The sequence below is a fragment of the Phoxinus phoxinus genome (genome assembly GCF_949152265.1).
Source record: "Phoxinus phoxinus genome assembly, chromosome: 3".
NCBI lineage: Eukaryota > Metazoa > Chordata > Actinopteri > Cypriniformes > Leuciscidae > Phoxinus > Phoxinus phoxinus.
The window spans coordinates 9,593,748-9,611,991 of record NC_136878.1 but is presented as its reverse complement, the minus strand read 5'-3'; the positions used below and the strand labels follow the sequence as shown (position 1 = coordinate 9,611,991).

General features: G+C 39.0%; 1 protein-coding gene across 1 annotated transcript in view; it reads right to left on the bottom strand.

The window, feature by feature from the left end:
• Window positions 1–18,244, bottom strand: part of srrm4 (serine/arginine repetitive matrix 4) — a 54,250-nt gene that overhangs the window by 15,131 nt on the left and 20,875 nt on the right. Inside the window, exon 2 of the mRNA XM_079605984.1 lies at window positions 5,829–5,969. Coding sequence (XP_079462110.1) covers window positions 5,829–5,969 — 141 coding nt within the window. The remainder of the gene's footprint in view (window positions 1–5,828; window positions 5,970–18,244) is intronic.

Here is an 18,244-nt window from a genome sequence, read left to right as displayed (position 1 = left end):
CAGACGGTGAGCCAGGCAGGCCGTGCAGATGTGCTCGCGGGGGAGCGGGCCGCTTACTCCATCTCTGAGGGTGGAAAAGGCTGTTTGGTCTGATATAGTAATGCAGTTCATCCAGCCATTGCTGCATTAGCAAGTCTGAAACGCATTAGAAGCTGATTAGCAGAAAAGCAAGTGCCATTTCTGCTTAATTAAGAACCTTTGTCTCACATTACACCCTCGGCACAAAGGCAAACACACACAAACACTACAATAGTCCAAGATTTTTACAGTTAATCTTGGTCCTGCCTTTTTTGGTAGAGTAAATGAGATTTGGTGGGAGCGGTTTTAAACAAAATACAGTGAAGCAATTGTGATAACCAATCACAAGCAATGACAAGTCACAATTAGGGCTGTCAAACCATTTATATTTGATTGTAATAATTTGTCCGTCCTTTTTAAATCTAAATCATGTGTAATATACCAAATACGTGCATACCAATATAAATGGATCATAGTGTTATTTTAGTAGGCTAATCATTAAGATTCTAGAGTAATTGTGTTGTGTTGTTTGTCATTTATATATATATATATATATATATATATATATATATATATATATATATATATATATATATATATATATATATATATATATACATAGTTCTAATAATTGTTATTTCAGTTTTAGTTATTTTAGTAGGCCTACATCAAGTTAAAGGGTTCTTTCACACTTGGTTCGATTGCCTGGTCCGAACCAGAGTTAGATTGCTCCCCCTCCCCCTGCCGGATTATACATTATATTATTTGGGTCCGAACCGCTGTTTACCCCTGTTGCTTGGTAACGACGATGAAGGAGAAGGTGGCAAAATGCATACCTCAATTTTATATTGTGGTTTTTGAACCTTTGGTTTTGTTTTAAAGTGTCAGCACATAACGGCACTTGGGTCGAGAAATCTCAGATTTGATTGTAGGTTTTGCAAGTTCAACATGGGTTATAGGTTGAAAGTTGAATGAACGAGTACGTATGTCCTTTCGATTTCTTACAGGTTGAGTTGTTGTTGCCCATTACACGCTAGCATTCTGCTAATGAACGCTGATTGGTCAGTGAAGGACTGATTACGACCAGATATTCTACTTGATGGCATTGTGGCATCCGAAGCGGGACCAGAATGTCTTCTAGCAAAAACTCTTCTAGCACGTATATTTACATGTGTCAGCTGTGTTGTCGATGCCTCGAGAGAAAAGAAAGTGCAGAGCGCGAAAGCACCAAAGTGACTGAAGGATTGCCGTAAAGCAGTATCTCTGGTCGTACGATGTGTATGACGTCATTGACATTTTAAAAGACTTTTTAAAGCAAATAAGTGACTCTAAAAAATCTAACACCCAGCAATGTGTAATTTCTTTGCATCTCCTTTCGAATAGAACATTACAATTACTAGACAAAAAATTATATCCTGAGAAAAGTGGATTTTGAGGGGTATAGCTCCATAGACCTCCATTCATTCTGCACTCGCCTGCGAGCGCCCCCGCATGGACAGAGACGTGTTACTGCAGCCAGTCCAGAAACCGGAAGTAAGCAGAGATTGCCAATTCTCTTCATATTAGACATTCTCTGGTTTTATCAAATCATATGCCATCAATAGCGGTTCACTTCCGCGATTTAGTACAATGGCGTTCATATCAGCGAAATGTACCAGAGTTCACATGAACTGTACCCCAGACCAACCTTTTTATGCGGACACGGGTACGGTTTGCGGGTGCGCACCCAAGTTCGGAAAACAGTGTTCACATTATCCAAATGAACCGAACTCTGACGTCAATTCAACCTGTGTGTGAACCAAAAGTGCTAGTGAGAAAACACCCTAAATGAAAATGAGAAATGTTACTTTGGGCAACTAGCTGAAGTTTAAGATTGTTATATTTTATTAGGGGCCAAGCACTGAAGGTGCGGGCACCTATTGTATCTGTTCTGGTTCTTATTCTGCTTCTTTTTCTTCTTTTTCTTTTTCTTTTTCTTCCGACTGGGCGTCTATGGCAGCCTATAGAACCGTTTGCGGGAAACTTATGAAAATTGGCACAGTGATAGAGGACAGCCTGACCTATCACCATAGCAAATTTGGAGTCTCCAACTCATTCCCTCTAGCGCCACCAGCTGTCCAAAGTTTCACTCATGTTTATGCTAATAACTTTTGAACCACAAGGGCTAGAAACAAAATTCAAAATTTTTTCCTCTGATTCCTGAGCTTATGACGATTCGAATGCACCCTATGACGTCATTTTCCGTCATAATAGTTTTCCCGCCATTTTGAATTTTCCGGAAAACCTACTTTTTCGAACTTCTCCTAGGCCGTTGCTCCGAATTTCACGAAAAATGAACCAGATCATCTCCAGACCTTGACGACCAAAAGTTATGGAATTCAAGTTGATTCGAATAACCGTTCTCGAATACCGCGCAAATAAATTTTACGTAGCGCTTGCGAAAACAGACGTAAGGCTGTATCTCCACAACGCTTTATCGGATTCAGACCAAATTTGGTACATGTCATCACAAGCATGACTTGAGGCTACATGCTGCGTTTCGGCGCAGCGCCACCTACTGGTCCGGAGATATGAATAATTTATGTTTTTGCTAATAACTTCTGAACGGTTTGTCCAAAAATCACAAAAGTGGTCTCGTTAGATTCAGGGCGTCATACTGAGTTGACTGATATTCAATTTTCCCATATCGGCCATTTTGGCTGTCGGCCATTTTGAATTATGTGCTAAAATGCTGTATTTTATGAACACATGAACGTATCGTTACGAAACTCAGTATGGGTCATCAGTACAACGCCCTAAAGGTACTCAAAAATTTATGAGACAGCGCCACCTTTTGGTCAAAAGTTATAATGAAATTTCCAAAAATGCTAATAACTTTTGAATAAATTTGCCTATAGTAATGCCACTGATCTCAATAGATTCCTTGGGTTATGCTGAAAACATAGATACCAATTTTGCCATAGTCAGCCAAACTTCCTGTCCGCCATCTTTATTTTCTTTTAAAACCTACTTTTTCGAACTCCTCCTAGACCGAACGTCCGATTTTCACCAAAATCAGATCGTGTCATCTCCAGACCGTGCCGAGTAAAAGTTATGGATTTCGTGTCGATAGACAAAACCGTTTTTGTATACCGCAGTGTCAAAGTTGAGGCATGATGCCAAAATGACTATTCAGGCTTTATATCTGCAATGCCTTGACATATTGACACCAAACTTTGTATGTGTCATTGTCACTTCACTCTGACCACATCACATCAGTTTCGTAACTGCGCCACCTATTGGTCGAAAGTGATAATCATATTTTTAGTTAATGTATGTGATTTTTCAACCATTTTGCCAAAATTCATCTTCAAATGTCTTTAATTGCTCCTTGCTGCAGTTTGTCTCACACTTTCAGCCATGTAGGCATATCTCGTCGTCTGCTTTTGCGCTTGGCCCCGTAATGGCTGCTTGCAGCTATATTTCTATTTTATTTCAGTTAACGTTTATTTTATTTTAGGTTACAAAAATGTAGGTAAATCGAGGTAATTTTTTTGTAACAATGCTTGTCTGACTTGCATACCAAACCAATTATATATTTCTTAAAATGCATCAAATGCATGGGAAATTCAATTCTGCAATCATTTAAGAATAAAAAAAAATAAAAAAAATTCACTGCTGACCTGCATTTCTGGTCTATGCATTAGCCTTTCGATGAATAAAGGTGCTTCACTATTGTGTGATACACACTTCTTTAGCTTTGGTTATAATACAATTTGATAATACAAATAAAACGTATAAGCTTTGATAAGTGTCCGAATTGAGTTTGAATTGAATAAAGATTTGATAAACTATCCTTAAAAAAAAATTACTGAGAAAAAAGTCAGATTACGGTTCAGATCCAATCAGTCCTAAATATGCGTGTTGCAATATTGACAACAGCTGTGTTACTTAAAAAAAATGAAATATTGATATTGTGTAAATATTACATAAGATAATGTCAAAATATTCCAGTGCCAGTGACACTTCAACATTGCAAGTGGCAGTATTGCACAAAATCATGTCAAAGGAGATGACAGATGAAAGTGAGACACTCTATCTACACCTGAAGTAAGTATGATTCATTGGTGGGGAAAAAAAGAGAAAACATCAAATAAAGTTAAGCATGAATTTGATATTAGCATTACTTTTCCCCAAATTTCTATAAATATTGTTAAATTGTCGTTATTGTGTATTATCATTATCTTTTGTTCATGACTTTCGTGGTGAAAATCTGATATCATGACAGTCTGAAATCAAACTCTTGTTGGAAGCAATACAGAACTTTTGAGGCAACACATTCTAATCCATTGACCAATTACACGTGTCAGATGTGCCCAGTTATTCCTTTTATTTAGCTTGTGGGTTTGCTCTCCAGCTTTGAAAGTCTTTCTGTCAGTTTCAGTTGACCTTGAAGGCGCACAGGTAACGAACATACCCCTAATGGCCACCATCACTTCAGCTGTCAGAAGAGGGTCGTCTTGTGAGTTAGACTGAGCACTGACACACTCAGGAGAATAGACAAGGTTAGAGAGTTAAAAGGCTGTCAGCGTTTATAACTGACATTTCACTGAGAGCTTCAGCACTGTTTACATGGCCAGCACTGTACCTTTCAGCTTTGGGGGAAAAAAATGCAACATGTTTTCCAAAATTAAAATTGAGAGGCTAAAAAGAAACCGGTGCAAGCAAAAGATCCCACATCAGGATTTTGAGGATTTTGACTACTGACAGACTCCAAAGGATGTCAAACTTACAGAGTAAAAGAACGGTCAAGACTAATAAAAATACTTTAAATAGAAGGGTCTTCCCAAAAGGACAGAAGCCCTCTATTTAAATGTCACATTATTGAGACTGAAATTGACACTATACAATAAGACTATTCACATTTGAGATGTTTGTTTTATTTGGATAAGAAAGCATGTCGAAAATAACTGTCTATGTACATGATTTAGGATACTTCAGTTGTACAGAAGAAGGAAAGGTGTTTGTGGATTTTGATGCTTAGCTTGATCTGACTTAAATAGTATTTGATTTTGCATTGCTTAGCTGTAGTTGTGTGCTTGATTATAAAATCTCTTTATATTAAAAAATGTATTAAAAAATGCACATTATTAAAAAAATGCATTTGCATCTGCTGTTTTCTGTCAGAGAACTGAGCATGAACTCAACTAGAGATTAGCATGTTTAAGATAACACTTGATCTGCCGTCCTTCCTGTTTTACATAATGATGCACTGCTTTTGGCCTGTGTTATCGCGCGCACTTTGAAGGTATCAGTGGAATTATGCCGTTGAGAATCCAATGCTGAATCAATTCCTTTCACCAGGTGGAGTTTGAATGTTTGTGGATGGGAAGTAAGAGGACCCCATAAAAGTCACCCGTGTTAAAAATTCCAGCAACACCTGAATGTTTACACTGTGCCAAGGAGATAAGAGTGTTTGTGCCTGCTATGCTTTAAAGTTTGGGGTTTCTAATTCATTCTTACAGAGTGAGGAAGAAGCTTAGAAGTGGATTCAGTGCTTCATATTTTCATGTGTTTGATCTTCTTTGGGGTCAAAATAAAATTCACATTTGAATAGCTTTATAGGTTCTATGGTTAAATTGTACAACGGTTTCAACAGCACATGCTGTTTTCAACCACTTCAAAGTTGGTTTAAATCAGCTATTTTACTTTCAGAGAGTATACAAATAGATTATTTTCTAGCAAATATACACTGAAGTGTTTGCACCTAAGCACTGAAATGTCTTTGATGGAAGATGTGTGTATGAGGAACAGCTTTAGAAGATACAGACCTGCGAGCCCGGCGGTGACTGTGGCGTTTACGTCCTCTGCGTTTTGTGTGTCCATTTTTCTCATGTTTTTTTGTGACCGTGTCTTTCGTTTTCACTTTCTCCTCTTCATCTTTGGGTGCAAGGCTAACCGCTGTCTCCAATCTGGAAGAACAGAATATCAAAAACTCTTTAGCTTCAAATATTTCACAGTCAACAAGTTGTTAAATCTGAATTAAAATCTAGACAATAACATGATCTTTTTTTTTGTACCCATTTGTAAAGTTTGGGCAGTTATGTAATGATCTTAAATATAAGATCTCAATAATGAAACTCACATAATTTTTTCTGAAGGCATAAAAAAATGCCCATCATTTTGTTATTCAGCTTGTAAGTGCACTCATGTTTGAAGAACGGGACTGGATTTGGTTCTCTGCTGAGAAACATTGAGCATTTTCATGTTTCTCCTCTAGACCTTCATAAATGCAGAGGTCATCTGCTCAGCATTCAAATGAGGTGTCAACAGAGAAGCCTTTATTTACACGCCTCAGTTGAACTGACATTTCTGAAATTATTTGTGCGTATCCCAAGGTTGTAAGGAACATGGTTTGGAAACTCAAAACGTCTTTCTGTCAGTGGAGGAGAGCAAAAAGAGTTTTATGTGTATTCTTCATGATGTGATATTTAAACTGGAGAAAACACCCAAGCCGCATTGACAAATATATTTTTATATTGTGACTGTTAACTATAACATATTGCTTACTAAAAAGTTAAAGACACCCTGTGGTGAAAATCAAGTTTTTAATGTTGTCTATGTACTGTCTATGTGGTGCTTTTAATATGATTTAAGACAAACCATGTGCAAATTCAAAAGTCAACACCACTGCTGAGTATTTTCTCCTTAAAACTGCAGTAAAGAAAAGACAGTCTCAAAAACGCCATTTGAAATCGCCTGTGTTTCTGACGTCACAAACGACCTTGTAGCCAATCCTATTAAGCCTGGAACACACCAAGCCGACGGTCGGCCGTCGGACAGTTTTTGTGCGTCGGCCGACTAAGTTTCCTCAGTGTGTTCGGCACCGTCGGCTGAAATTGGTCCTCGTCGGCTTTGTTTTGGCCGATTTGACATGTTGAATCGGACATTTGACATGTTGGAACTTGTGCACGATAATAATAGCAAAACAGCAAGCAAAGAAGTCAAAACGGTACAGACAGAAGGCTGTTCTAATCTTACATGAATGTTCCTTGGTGAATATTTCAATATCAACATAAGCGAGCGGAGTGGAATAAAGAAAGTGTTTAGCAGGATTGATATTCAAAACGGTAAGCACGCACTGCTTTGTTTATGGTTTGTGTATCTGCAGCCGGCAGCGTCGGTTTCCCTTTTTGAATGATGAATATACGAATATATCTGCAGAAATAGACAGTGGTCACATTTACACACAGGGGCAGAACGCGCATTCTAGCTGACAGTCGGCTGTAGTTCTCTCGGTATGTTCAAGTGCAGCTTTTTACCCCGACGCGAGGCGACAACACAGTCGGCTTTCATCAGCGCTAGTTTGTCGGCGTCGGCTTGGTGTGTTCCAGGCTTTAAGTCTATCAGTAACTGTTGCGAAGCAGGGGAGTCTCAAGAGAAGCCAGGTTATGAAACTTTTCTCAAACTTTTCTGTTGATATAAAAATTGGTTACATTTAGCAATATAGCGTGTGTATTATGTATATTACGATGTGATGAGATGGCAAATACATTATTAGCTGTTTGATAACGTAGTCAAGCAAAAGGCTAATCATTAGCTACCGTTATGTGTCAGACGTTGTAAAGAGCGATACATAAAATGCATAAAATGCAATCATATTTCAAATGTCACAAGAACAGCCTTTTTCCACCTTAGAAACATTGCTAAGCTACGTAATATGCTATCAGTTTCTGATGCAGAAAAGTTAGTTCATGCATTCATGACCTCGAGACTAGATTACTGTAATGCTTTATTAGCTGGTTGTCCTGCATCCTCCGTAAACAAGCTACAGTTAGTCCAAAATGCAGCCGCTAGAGTTCTTACTAGGTCAAGAAAATATGATCATATAACACCAATTTTATCATCTCTACACTGGTTACCTATTAAGTTCCGTATCAATTACAAAGTATTGTTACTGACCTATAAAGCCCTAAATGGTTTAGCTCCTGTGTATTTAAGAGATCTTCTATCGCCATATATTCCATCGCGCTCTTTAAGATCGCTAAATTCGAGGCTTCTGGTCATACCTAGGATATCTAAGTCCACTAAAGGAGGGAGGGCGTTTTCACATCTAGCTCCTAAACTCTGGAATAGCCTTCCTGATATTGTCCGAGGCTCAGACTCGCTCTCCCAGTTTAAAACTAGATTAAAGACGCATCTCTTTAGCCAAGCATTCACATGATGCATCTCATACCTTTTATACTACAGTTAAATCAGATCAAAAGCATTCATATTATGAACAGCAGCTACGCTAATTATTTCCCATCTGCCTTTTTTGTTGTTATCTCGGGACGCCTGTCCCGAGATAACTCAAATAGAGTTCGTCAGCTCCAGTTATGTATCCAGCCTCTCATGGAGACTTCAGATGCCCCAACGCCTGTGATGAGACGACGACTCAACGCCTGTGAAGAGACGACCCAACGCCGGCGATATGTTATGCCCTAAATTTTATGATTAACTAACTGTATTTTTGTATGTATATTTTTGAAATGCATTTTCTGTAAAGCTGCTTTGAAACAATATGTATTGTGAAAAGCGCTATACAAATAAACTTGAATTGAATTGAATTGAATTACCATTCTGATACATCGACTTTGTAGACAACTGTATAATTCACTCTTCCACTTCTTCTTCTGAATCAGTGTATGGTTCAAATATATATGGCTGAATTAAACCAGCATTTCCCATTGTGCCGCGTTTACTAAAGCAAAGGTGACCGTGTTGATCAGCTATTCTGAGCTTGTGTGAGTGAGTGGCGACGAGGCTAATTTGCATATGAATTCCCTTATTTGGACTATTTTATTATTTATTTATCTGTCGTTTGCTCCTCCCACCACAATATATGTGTATGTATATGTTTATATATAAAATGCACACACACACATTTAAAACACTGTCATTACTGATCCATATTTGACCAGTTAGTGTTAGCAGTTTTCTTTTTCTTTTTTAACTGAAGCTTAATGCTCTTTACTCTATTCACAATCAAAATGTGTCTGATTGAAATGGCACTTGAGCAGAGAGAGACCCAGGTGATTCAGCAAAGACCGTGACATGACACTTGAGCCATTCTTTTCTTGTCATTGCCATGTTCCTTACAAACAGTCTGAAAATAAATGCATAAATAAAACTGATTGCAAGAACTGTGTAAGTGGGCCTGACTTGATCTCCATGGCATAATTACAGATCCACCTCTGGAGTGTGAGAGTGTAGGCTATGTTGCATGCATATGTCTGCGTGCGGCCCCGTACATTTGTACATGAATTTGTGTGTCTGAGTGCCTGCATGGTGTGTGTGTGTCTGATTGTAATGAGAAGTTAATCAGTCTTGCAGATTAAATGCTGATTGCCTCTCTCTCTCAACAGCAGGAGGAGGCCTGCCCTCTGCCACCTCTGGATAAGAGAGGGCAAAGCCCAATCACATTATTAATGTCAACCTTCCGGCACCGCAGCCCTACACGGCCCTCCAATGAGCTAGTACGTGATTGGAAAATACACCACCCTGCTGGGCATAATAAGGAGAGGATTAAAGATGGTGAAACAGTGAAAACATGTTGGTGTGAGGGCAGTTGAATGACCCAAACATCAAAGATGTTCATGAGTCTGAGTGTGATCACATGTGGAGAAGAAAAGGTCTGTGATTTCGAATGAATAAAAATCGATTTGAAATATTATTGGTTGATATAAATGTTGTTCCAGGAACAACGCTATTGTTGATCCAGTAACATGGTGATAAAATCACAATAGGTGTGGTTGAAGGGCCAGAACAATGGACTAAACACAGTTCTGTCAGAACCACTATCATCAAAGGTTCTGTTCTGGGCAAGAACTCCCTAAGAGCAGGAAGAGCAGCGATAACCCCATTATGGTAAACAGAACAGAACATAAACAAAATAAATGTATTTAAGATATTTTTAATGTTCTTAGTGACAATAATTTAATTTAACAACAAATCATGATAAATGACTGATTCGAAGAGGAATATTAGAAGGCCAAGACCTGAGCAGCGCAATAAAACTGCTTAAAATACTGAATGGACCTTAATAGGGATGCTGTGATACGCATAGTATTCCTATAGGCAGACGTGGATTGGCTGAGAGTCAGCTGATGCGAGCTTGACTGACGTGACCTGCTAGAACTAACACTACGCTTGATTTCTGTCAGGACCACTATAGTCAAAGATGACTGACAAGTAGCATACAGTTTGGATTGGTGGTATGGTTTTGTTCAGGGCAATAACTCCCTGGCCCTCCATGCAGCCTAGCATTGATAAGGCCTAGCACAGCAATAACCTCCCAAAACAAAACTATATGCTGACATCCCCCAACCACAAACTAAAAGTGAAAAATCTGAGTGCCAAGATTTCCCAGACCCCAGCACCCCAATGCCCAGATATTGATGCAATTCATGCCCTGGTACTGGGAAAAGACAGACAACAATAGGAGATTTTGGAAAGTAGCAGCATGTCCTTCTGAAATAGCAGTGACTGGGGGCAGCATGCCTCTTACAGGAGAAGAAAAGCAGCGAAGGGGTGCTCTTCTGTTACAAGCAGAGGAGAAGAGCAGCATGCCCCTTTAAATGCAGTTAACCGAATGAGCTTCTGCAAAAAGCATGTTGCCAATAATAACAAGAAAAGCGTTTCAGCCGATTGAGCATGTTGAATCAGCATCAGAGCCGTTGGTGAGAGATGATCACAGAGCTCTGAATGAGCAAGAAAACAAAGTCAAGAGGGCACACGCAGAAGGGTTCTTCTTCTTCTACTTCTGAGCATTCCAATGCAATATTTTCATAAATGTCATGCTGTCTGGAAATGAGGAAAGTGAAGATTAAGTGATCAACATCAATCAAACACTGCTTGCTTATGGTTTGTATATCCGCGGTACAACCATACAAGTTCCAGTTACCTTTGAGTGACATATACAGACTACTATCAACTGCTGGTGTGAACAGTTTCTCTCATTCATGTGTTGAATGCTTATTGGCTGTAGTCTTGCGCTGTTCATGTGTCTCGACCCAGACCCAGGCAACGGAAAGCGACAATACGTTTGATTGTTGCCACTAGTTCTTGATCTTGGCTTAGTGTGTCTGAGCTGTTAAGTCCACAAACATGTTACCAATAACCATCAGAAGTCTTAGGCAACAGGCATATTGCTGATAACCTAAAAAAAAAAATTGAGGTCAACATAAAATACAATTTGACCCTGTTTGATGTCAGCACAAATTGCTAGTCTTGTAGTAAACCTTTTATCCGTACAAGTTGTTTTTTAATAATCTTACTCAAAATGATAAGATTGCTTTCATTCTGGAATGTCGTTCCTTCTCTGATGCGTCAGTTGCCTACTAGGGCAAAAACATCCTACAACTACCCTGCAACAGACAGGTTGTTGAGAGCTAGAAATGAGAAATGGAGAAATGGAAATACGTCACAAAAATGAAATAAGGTAAGCTAGCTCCAAAGAAGTAAAAGTTTATACCAGATTTCAGATTCAGGGGCCAGATTCATAAAAATATTCCTAAGAACATAGTTCTATAAATTTCTATAAATAATACATTCTAAGAAGTTTGTAAGAATCTTCCTAGGTGCAATTATTGAGAAATCTTAAGGGGAAAAAAAAGAAGAAGATAGGAACATTCTTAGTAAATGTATGGGAATACATAATATTCTTAAGAATGTTTTGTGAATCCAGACCATGGTGACCAAAGAGAATAAACCTGTTGGGATACAGCAACAACAACCACCTCAAGCTCAGTAGTCAGCTATTATTGCTTATATTACAGCCTTCCACTGTAATAGAAGCTTTCTCTTAATTTTCCGTGGACTTCTTAAAGCCAGATTCTTTCTTACTGGCCATCAGCTATAGAAACCTGCTTATGAGAGCTTTAAATGAAATTGATTTCCTCATCACTGAATGACTTTTCTTTGATCGGCTTCAGAATTTATTGAAGAACTTCTCCACAGGGATTTATGGAGTACTGTTTATATCTGTCTCAAACACGCCATACACACACACATACACGCGCGTGCGCGCGCATCGGTTTGGGCTTGCTAACTTTCAAAGCTGTCTTGAGTGCTTGTAATCCATTACTCTGGAAAGTACAGATCATTTGAAGAGTCTAAATGGAACTATTCAGAGTTCACAGCTGGAAAAAGCTTTCTAGCAAATAATAAGCTGCAGATTTTAGCTGTAGAACATTAAGAACTGTTAGACACTTAAGCCTTTCTGTTTGTTAGCAGTTGTGGAATGGAGACATTTATGGTTTAGCTTGATTAAAAAATAACAAATACTTTGATGGGTTTATGACATTTCACAAAAACAAAACACAAGAGAGAAAGAGAGCGTTAGTTCTAAACTAACTTTAGGAGCTTGCTAATGGACTTGCTTTGGACAGCAAGCAAAATTTGTTTACCACTTTCAAGGATAGATGGGCATGATTTATAAAAAACTTATATAAACACTGCCTTTACTGATTCAAATTTGGCCAGTTCCCAATTATTTAGTTTTAGCTATTTTTCTTTTTATAACGCTTAAACCAAATGCTCAAGAATTTGGGCTTTGTTCATATGGTATTGGCAATATTAAAAGTGAAATTTACCTTAGAAATCACAAAGAAATATTTTGATGTTTAAAAAGGCTTACAACAACCACAATCATTGGTCTATAAAAAACATTGTTCATATAAATAAATTAGTCAGGCACAAGAAAATAATAACTGGCAATCTAAGACTTTAAAGTGTTGAAAATGTAGGGCCTTGTCCTGTCCGTGGTGTGTTGTTTGTGCTGTGATGTGGGGTCTCTGTGGCAGTCTAATGGCAGCTCTCCAGGTCGTGTTGATGTGTTTCTGTTGTTGAGAATGAGTCATGGCTCCTCACAGCCACTGTCATATGACACTGATACCGGCGTGATGGGAAAGAAAGGGAGGGAAAGCAATGGAAGACTGAGAAGGGAGCGTGATCCAGAAAGTAAAGGAAGATGGCTTAGGATGCACACAAACACACAGAAAAAGGTGGGTGGGAGAAATGTCACATCTCCACAAAGACCTGTTTTAGAAGTTTGTAGTCATGAACACACACAGGTGCCCAAATACACAGATAGGCCCTATTGCCACTAGGTATAACGATGCAATTTTTGTGTTCCGATCACACATGGTCTGCACTAGGTGGAAACAGGGTCTAAAACATTTTGTGATTAGATCGCTGAAATCGCATTCAGAGGAAAATACATGTGACCACATAGAATTTCACAGTACTCACCACCAACTGGGACTAGTCTCGCGTAGCCAGACCTTCAGACTGACGGCAGAAGAACTGGACTCTATCGCAGCTTTTCTTGGCCAAGGAGTGCCCAAGAGGACGTTTGACTGACAAGTAACGCAACCAATCACAGTTCGTTTTGTTCCGCGTCATGTCCCTACAATAACAGACCGGTGTGCATCTAATAAATTATTCATTCAAGAACTTTGTGCAAGTTTACTGCAACAATGGAGCCGCGAACTTCACATACTTTTGAAAATCCAGCGTTTAGTTGATCCTGGTAAGCGCTCATTGTCACAGTTGTAAACACAATGGCTTTCTTCTTCCACGAGGGGTTTTAGCATCACAGCATTTGTTTCCAGGCGGACCGATAAAGAATGCGACACGCGTCTCCCGGACATCCTGTAGAATTCAACCAATCAGATCGCGACTTCGAAAATCCTGAAGTGTTTCCAGAAAAGTGTGCCATATCAGACGTTCAGCCACCGGTCAGTGGACGTGACGTCTGAGGCTGAGACTAACTGGGACATGATGTGAGAAAGCACACCAAACCAACCAATCTTAATGCCAGGTGAAAAAACATTCTTCTTTGGTAATTTCAAGTTAAGTTTCAATTAAGGAGGATACTAATCAATGCCTCAATCATCCCTAAAAGACTTAAAAAAGACTGCTACATTTACATGCACCTAAATAATCTGTTTACAATCGAATTGATGGCTCAATCAGACTCAAAGACCTTCATGTGAGCACCTAAATCTGAATTAAATTTCAATCAGATTGAAAGGGGTGTTATAGACCTTAAATAATCTGATCAGCAGGAAATAAATTACGCAAATAAACGCTTGAATCTGACCATTTTCTCAAAAATGGCATACATGTGCAGTGGCAATATATGAATGTGTTAACATACGTTTTACACCTTACGAACATGCATATGTTTATTTACTTTTCACAACCTGATCTGCTATATATATATATCCTCTATATATTTCCGCTTTGTTTTTAGGTACTGTATGTCACCAAGGCATAAACGGCAATTACGCTCGTGGTAGCTCTGATTATATTACCATGGCGGCTTTCTCTGGTCCGAAACATGGCAGCAAGGCACTGTGCATGCGCTGCAGTTTTGTTTTGAATACATGCAATGCACATCAGATTGCAACATTAAGGCCACGTGTCCACCAAAGCGTTTGGTGATGTTTTACAAACAGACGTTTCAAAATCTGAAATCGGATAAATTCATGCAGGTAAACATACCTTTCTCAAGATTAAACCTAAATGACTTTGCTGAGATATTTTACAAAATACAGTATCTTTAGTGTTCCACAGAAGAGAGAAAGTGATACAGGTATGGAATAACATGTAGAGTGACATTATTTCCAGTTTCGGTGATCTATCCCTTCAATATGCAGAGACTACAAAGAAGCCCTTTGTTGGGAAATTTCCTGAAAATCATAAACACTGTGGCACTATCAGTTCTTGTTTAGTTTAGTTTGATTGGCCCAATACAGCAACCAATTGCTTGAGTTTGAAGCGGGATCTGTGAGTCCGCCCAATTGTTTTTATTATACCGTTGGGTGACATTATTGGGACAGAAATGACACACTTCTGATTTAATTACCACTCAAAGAAGTATGCTGCTGTATATATCTCCAATTGGAATGTTTATGCAATTTAGAAAAGGATCATGAGATGACAGCAAAACAGAGAAATATTAACACATTTTACTAAACACACTTAACCCACACGTCATCCTAACTTGCCTGGATGCACACACATACATTTGCAGTGCAGGAGTTTATGTAACTGTGAATAAGCGTAATTCAAATTACTATGGCGTTATTTTCCTGTCAAATGTCGAGAGCGCATTATTGTAGCGCGAAAGTACATTAATATAATGCGCGAGCGCGAATCTCTCTGCTCGCGCACGAAATATGATGCGCGAGCGCGAATATCTGCTCGCGCGCGGAATATAATGTACCGAGCGCGAATCCCGCGCGCGCGCTCTCAGATACACGATGCTCTTGTAAGAATTTTCTCTGGGCTCGCTCAGAGAATATGCCTGCACTTAAAACCTGTTCAGTGCCATCGCGAATCTCTCCTCTTCGCTTAAAGTAAGCGTGTATGTGCTCAAACTGTGACCCGTGCGTTCGCGCATGCCTAAGTACTCTTCTCTTCCATTTCTTTCTCTTTGCTCTTGGCATAAACGCTGTCAAAACGGCAACAACCAATCAGAAGTAGGCTTCAACGGCTGACCAATGAAAACGCGACATCGTACATGGAATCTTATTGGTTGATATTGAACCGCACATGGAATAAGTTAAATCAAGACGAGCCGAGATGGATCCGCCGAATCGACGAGTTTTATTTGTTTTGATGTTAAATATGTCAAATGTATCTTAGAAATGTCTGGGAAGAGGGCGATTGGATTATTTTACATATAAATGAATGACCTAGACTGTCTATCTGCACAATATGTTTTGTAAAAATTGGTACTCCAGACTCTAAAGTTATCTGAAAGGAAATGTTACAGGGCTGGATTTCCCGAAACCTTCTTTAAATTATACCTTAAACTAAAGCTATATCTAACGTTAATACGTGTTTCCCGAATCGTTCTTATTTAAGTATAACTTTATAACATTTTACTAACATTCGTTAGTAAGGTTGGTCTGGACCACTCTTAGCTATAGGATACCTTATCACTGTGATAGGCTATATACGAATATAATTCTGAAGCTGTAGGCTAACACACCCAGTGTTCAATTAGGATTATGGCAAAGAATAAATTATGCAAAGATTAACTGCTAAATTCAAATGTGCTTTTGCACTGAACCAGAGACAAAGGCGCTCAACTCTTGTCATATTTCATACACATATCTATTTTTTTCTATTCTACTAGTAGTAGCTACGTGGTGGTGGGGTACTTACGTTAGTTACTTACATTCATGTAGGCTATATGTATAAATATATTCCTTTGTGTTCAACAGATCAAAGAAATTCATACTGGTTTGAAACTACTTGAGTGGGAGTAAATTATGACTTTAATCATTTTAATTTTGGGTTTAATTTTAATTTTTCCCTTTAAGCAACAATAAGGTATAGTTCGGGGAACACGTCTAGAAAAGGTATCTTCAAATACCTTTAGAGTCTTATCTTAGATTCCCCCCAAATATTTGTTCAGATTTGAATTTAGCAGTTGATCTCGCTACGTACTTAATGGTTAATAACTGTGATTGCACGAGACGTAAAATATTATTTTTGCCTTTTGGAATCGGCTTTCAAATCTATTTGGCTCAAAAATCTCACTTTCAATGGGCATGGCACCTGTAGTGTGAACAATGTGGTTGACAGTCTAGGTCATTTATATGTAAAATAATCCAATCGCCCTCTTCCCAGATATTTCTAAGATACATTTGACATATTTAACATCAAAACAAATAAAACTCGTCGATTCGGCGGATCCATCTCGGCTCGTCTTGATGTAACTTATTCCATGTGCGGTTCAATATCAACCAATAAGATTCCATGTAGCCTACGATGTCGCGTTTTCATTGGTCAGCCGTTGAAGCCTATTTCTGATTGGTTGTTGCCGTTTTGACAGCGTTTATTCCAAGAGCAAAGAGAAAGAAATGGAAGAGAAGAGTACTTAGGCATGCGCGAACGCACGGGTCACAGTCCAAGCACATACACGCTTACTTTAAGCGAAGAGGAGAGATTCGCGATGGCACTGAACAGGTTTTAAGTGCAGGCATATTCTCTGAGCGAGCCCAGAGAAAACTCTTACAAGAGCAGCGTGTATCTGAGAGCGCGCGCGCGGGATTCGCGCTCGGTACTACATTATATTCCGCGCGCGAGCAGAGATATTCGCGCTCGCGCATCATATTTCGTGCGCGAGCAGAGAGATTCGCGCTCGCGCATTATATTAATGTACTTTCGCGCTACAATAATGCGCTCTCGACATTTGACAGGAAAATAACGCCATAAATTACCTGTTGAGTTCTGAAAACGAACTGCTTATTGTTTCACTTTCCATTATATTACTCTTAGACACTCACAATCTGTTCTGATTCATCGGGGAAGAAGTGTTATTTGAGAATGCTGCTAGTTACCATAGCAGCCAGATATGAACAAGTAAGAGATGTTTCATGCAAGCTAACTTATGACCCATAATTATATGCTTTAACACTCAGACTAATTAGTGCTGTTAACACTCAACAAGAAGACCCTGTCACAGACTAGATGAGAAATGTAGAACACATTCTTCACATTAATACAGATGGATGTTTATTTTTTGCGACATTTAGTACATATTATTTTATCTTTGTGTTTCCCTCTTGCAGAAATTATTCGGAGGGGGGAGGGGGGGGGGGGGGGGGGGGGTGGGGGGAAGAAAAAAAATCAGTGCTATGTTTGAACTACAGTACATCTAGTACTAAAAGCCTTACAGACTACTCCCTAGACTCTTGGTCTGCAAGAGGACAACAGACATAAAACGAGACACCACCCTCCCACTGCGGGCACATCTGATAAACGAGTCTCCTGTCCATCCTGTAGTTCACTGAGGCTATCCAGTGCTATTAGGCCTGTCATATCCACAGCCAAACAACTGATAATCGCTATCATGAAAGAGGAGGGCGGCAGATCATTTTGAGAGAGAGAGACATGATTGAGCATGTTAATTACGACATGATTGAGCATGTTAATTACGGGTGGATACCGATTAACTTATTCCAGAGCTCCGTCTATCAAAATGAAAAGTGATTATACTGTTTGTCTAACATTCAGGGTAAAAGACAACCTCTTTTCATTGTGATATTGATACTAATGATGGGTATGCTTAGGCCAGACATGGCAATTAAACCATGTTAAGGCAAGTAACATGCCGTTCTGAATCAAGACTTAATATTTATAATTTAAAGATTTCCAAAATACTGTAAGATGATCCTCTGAATGA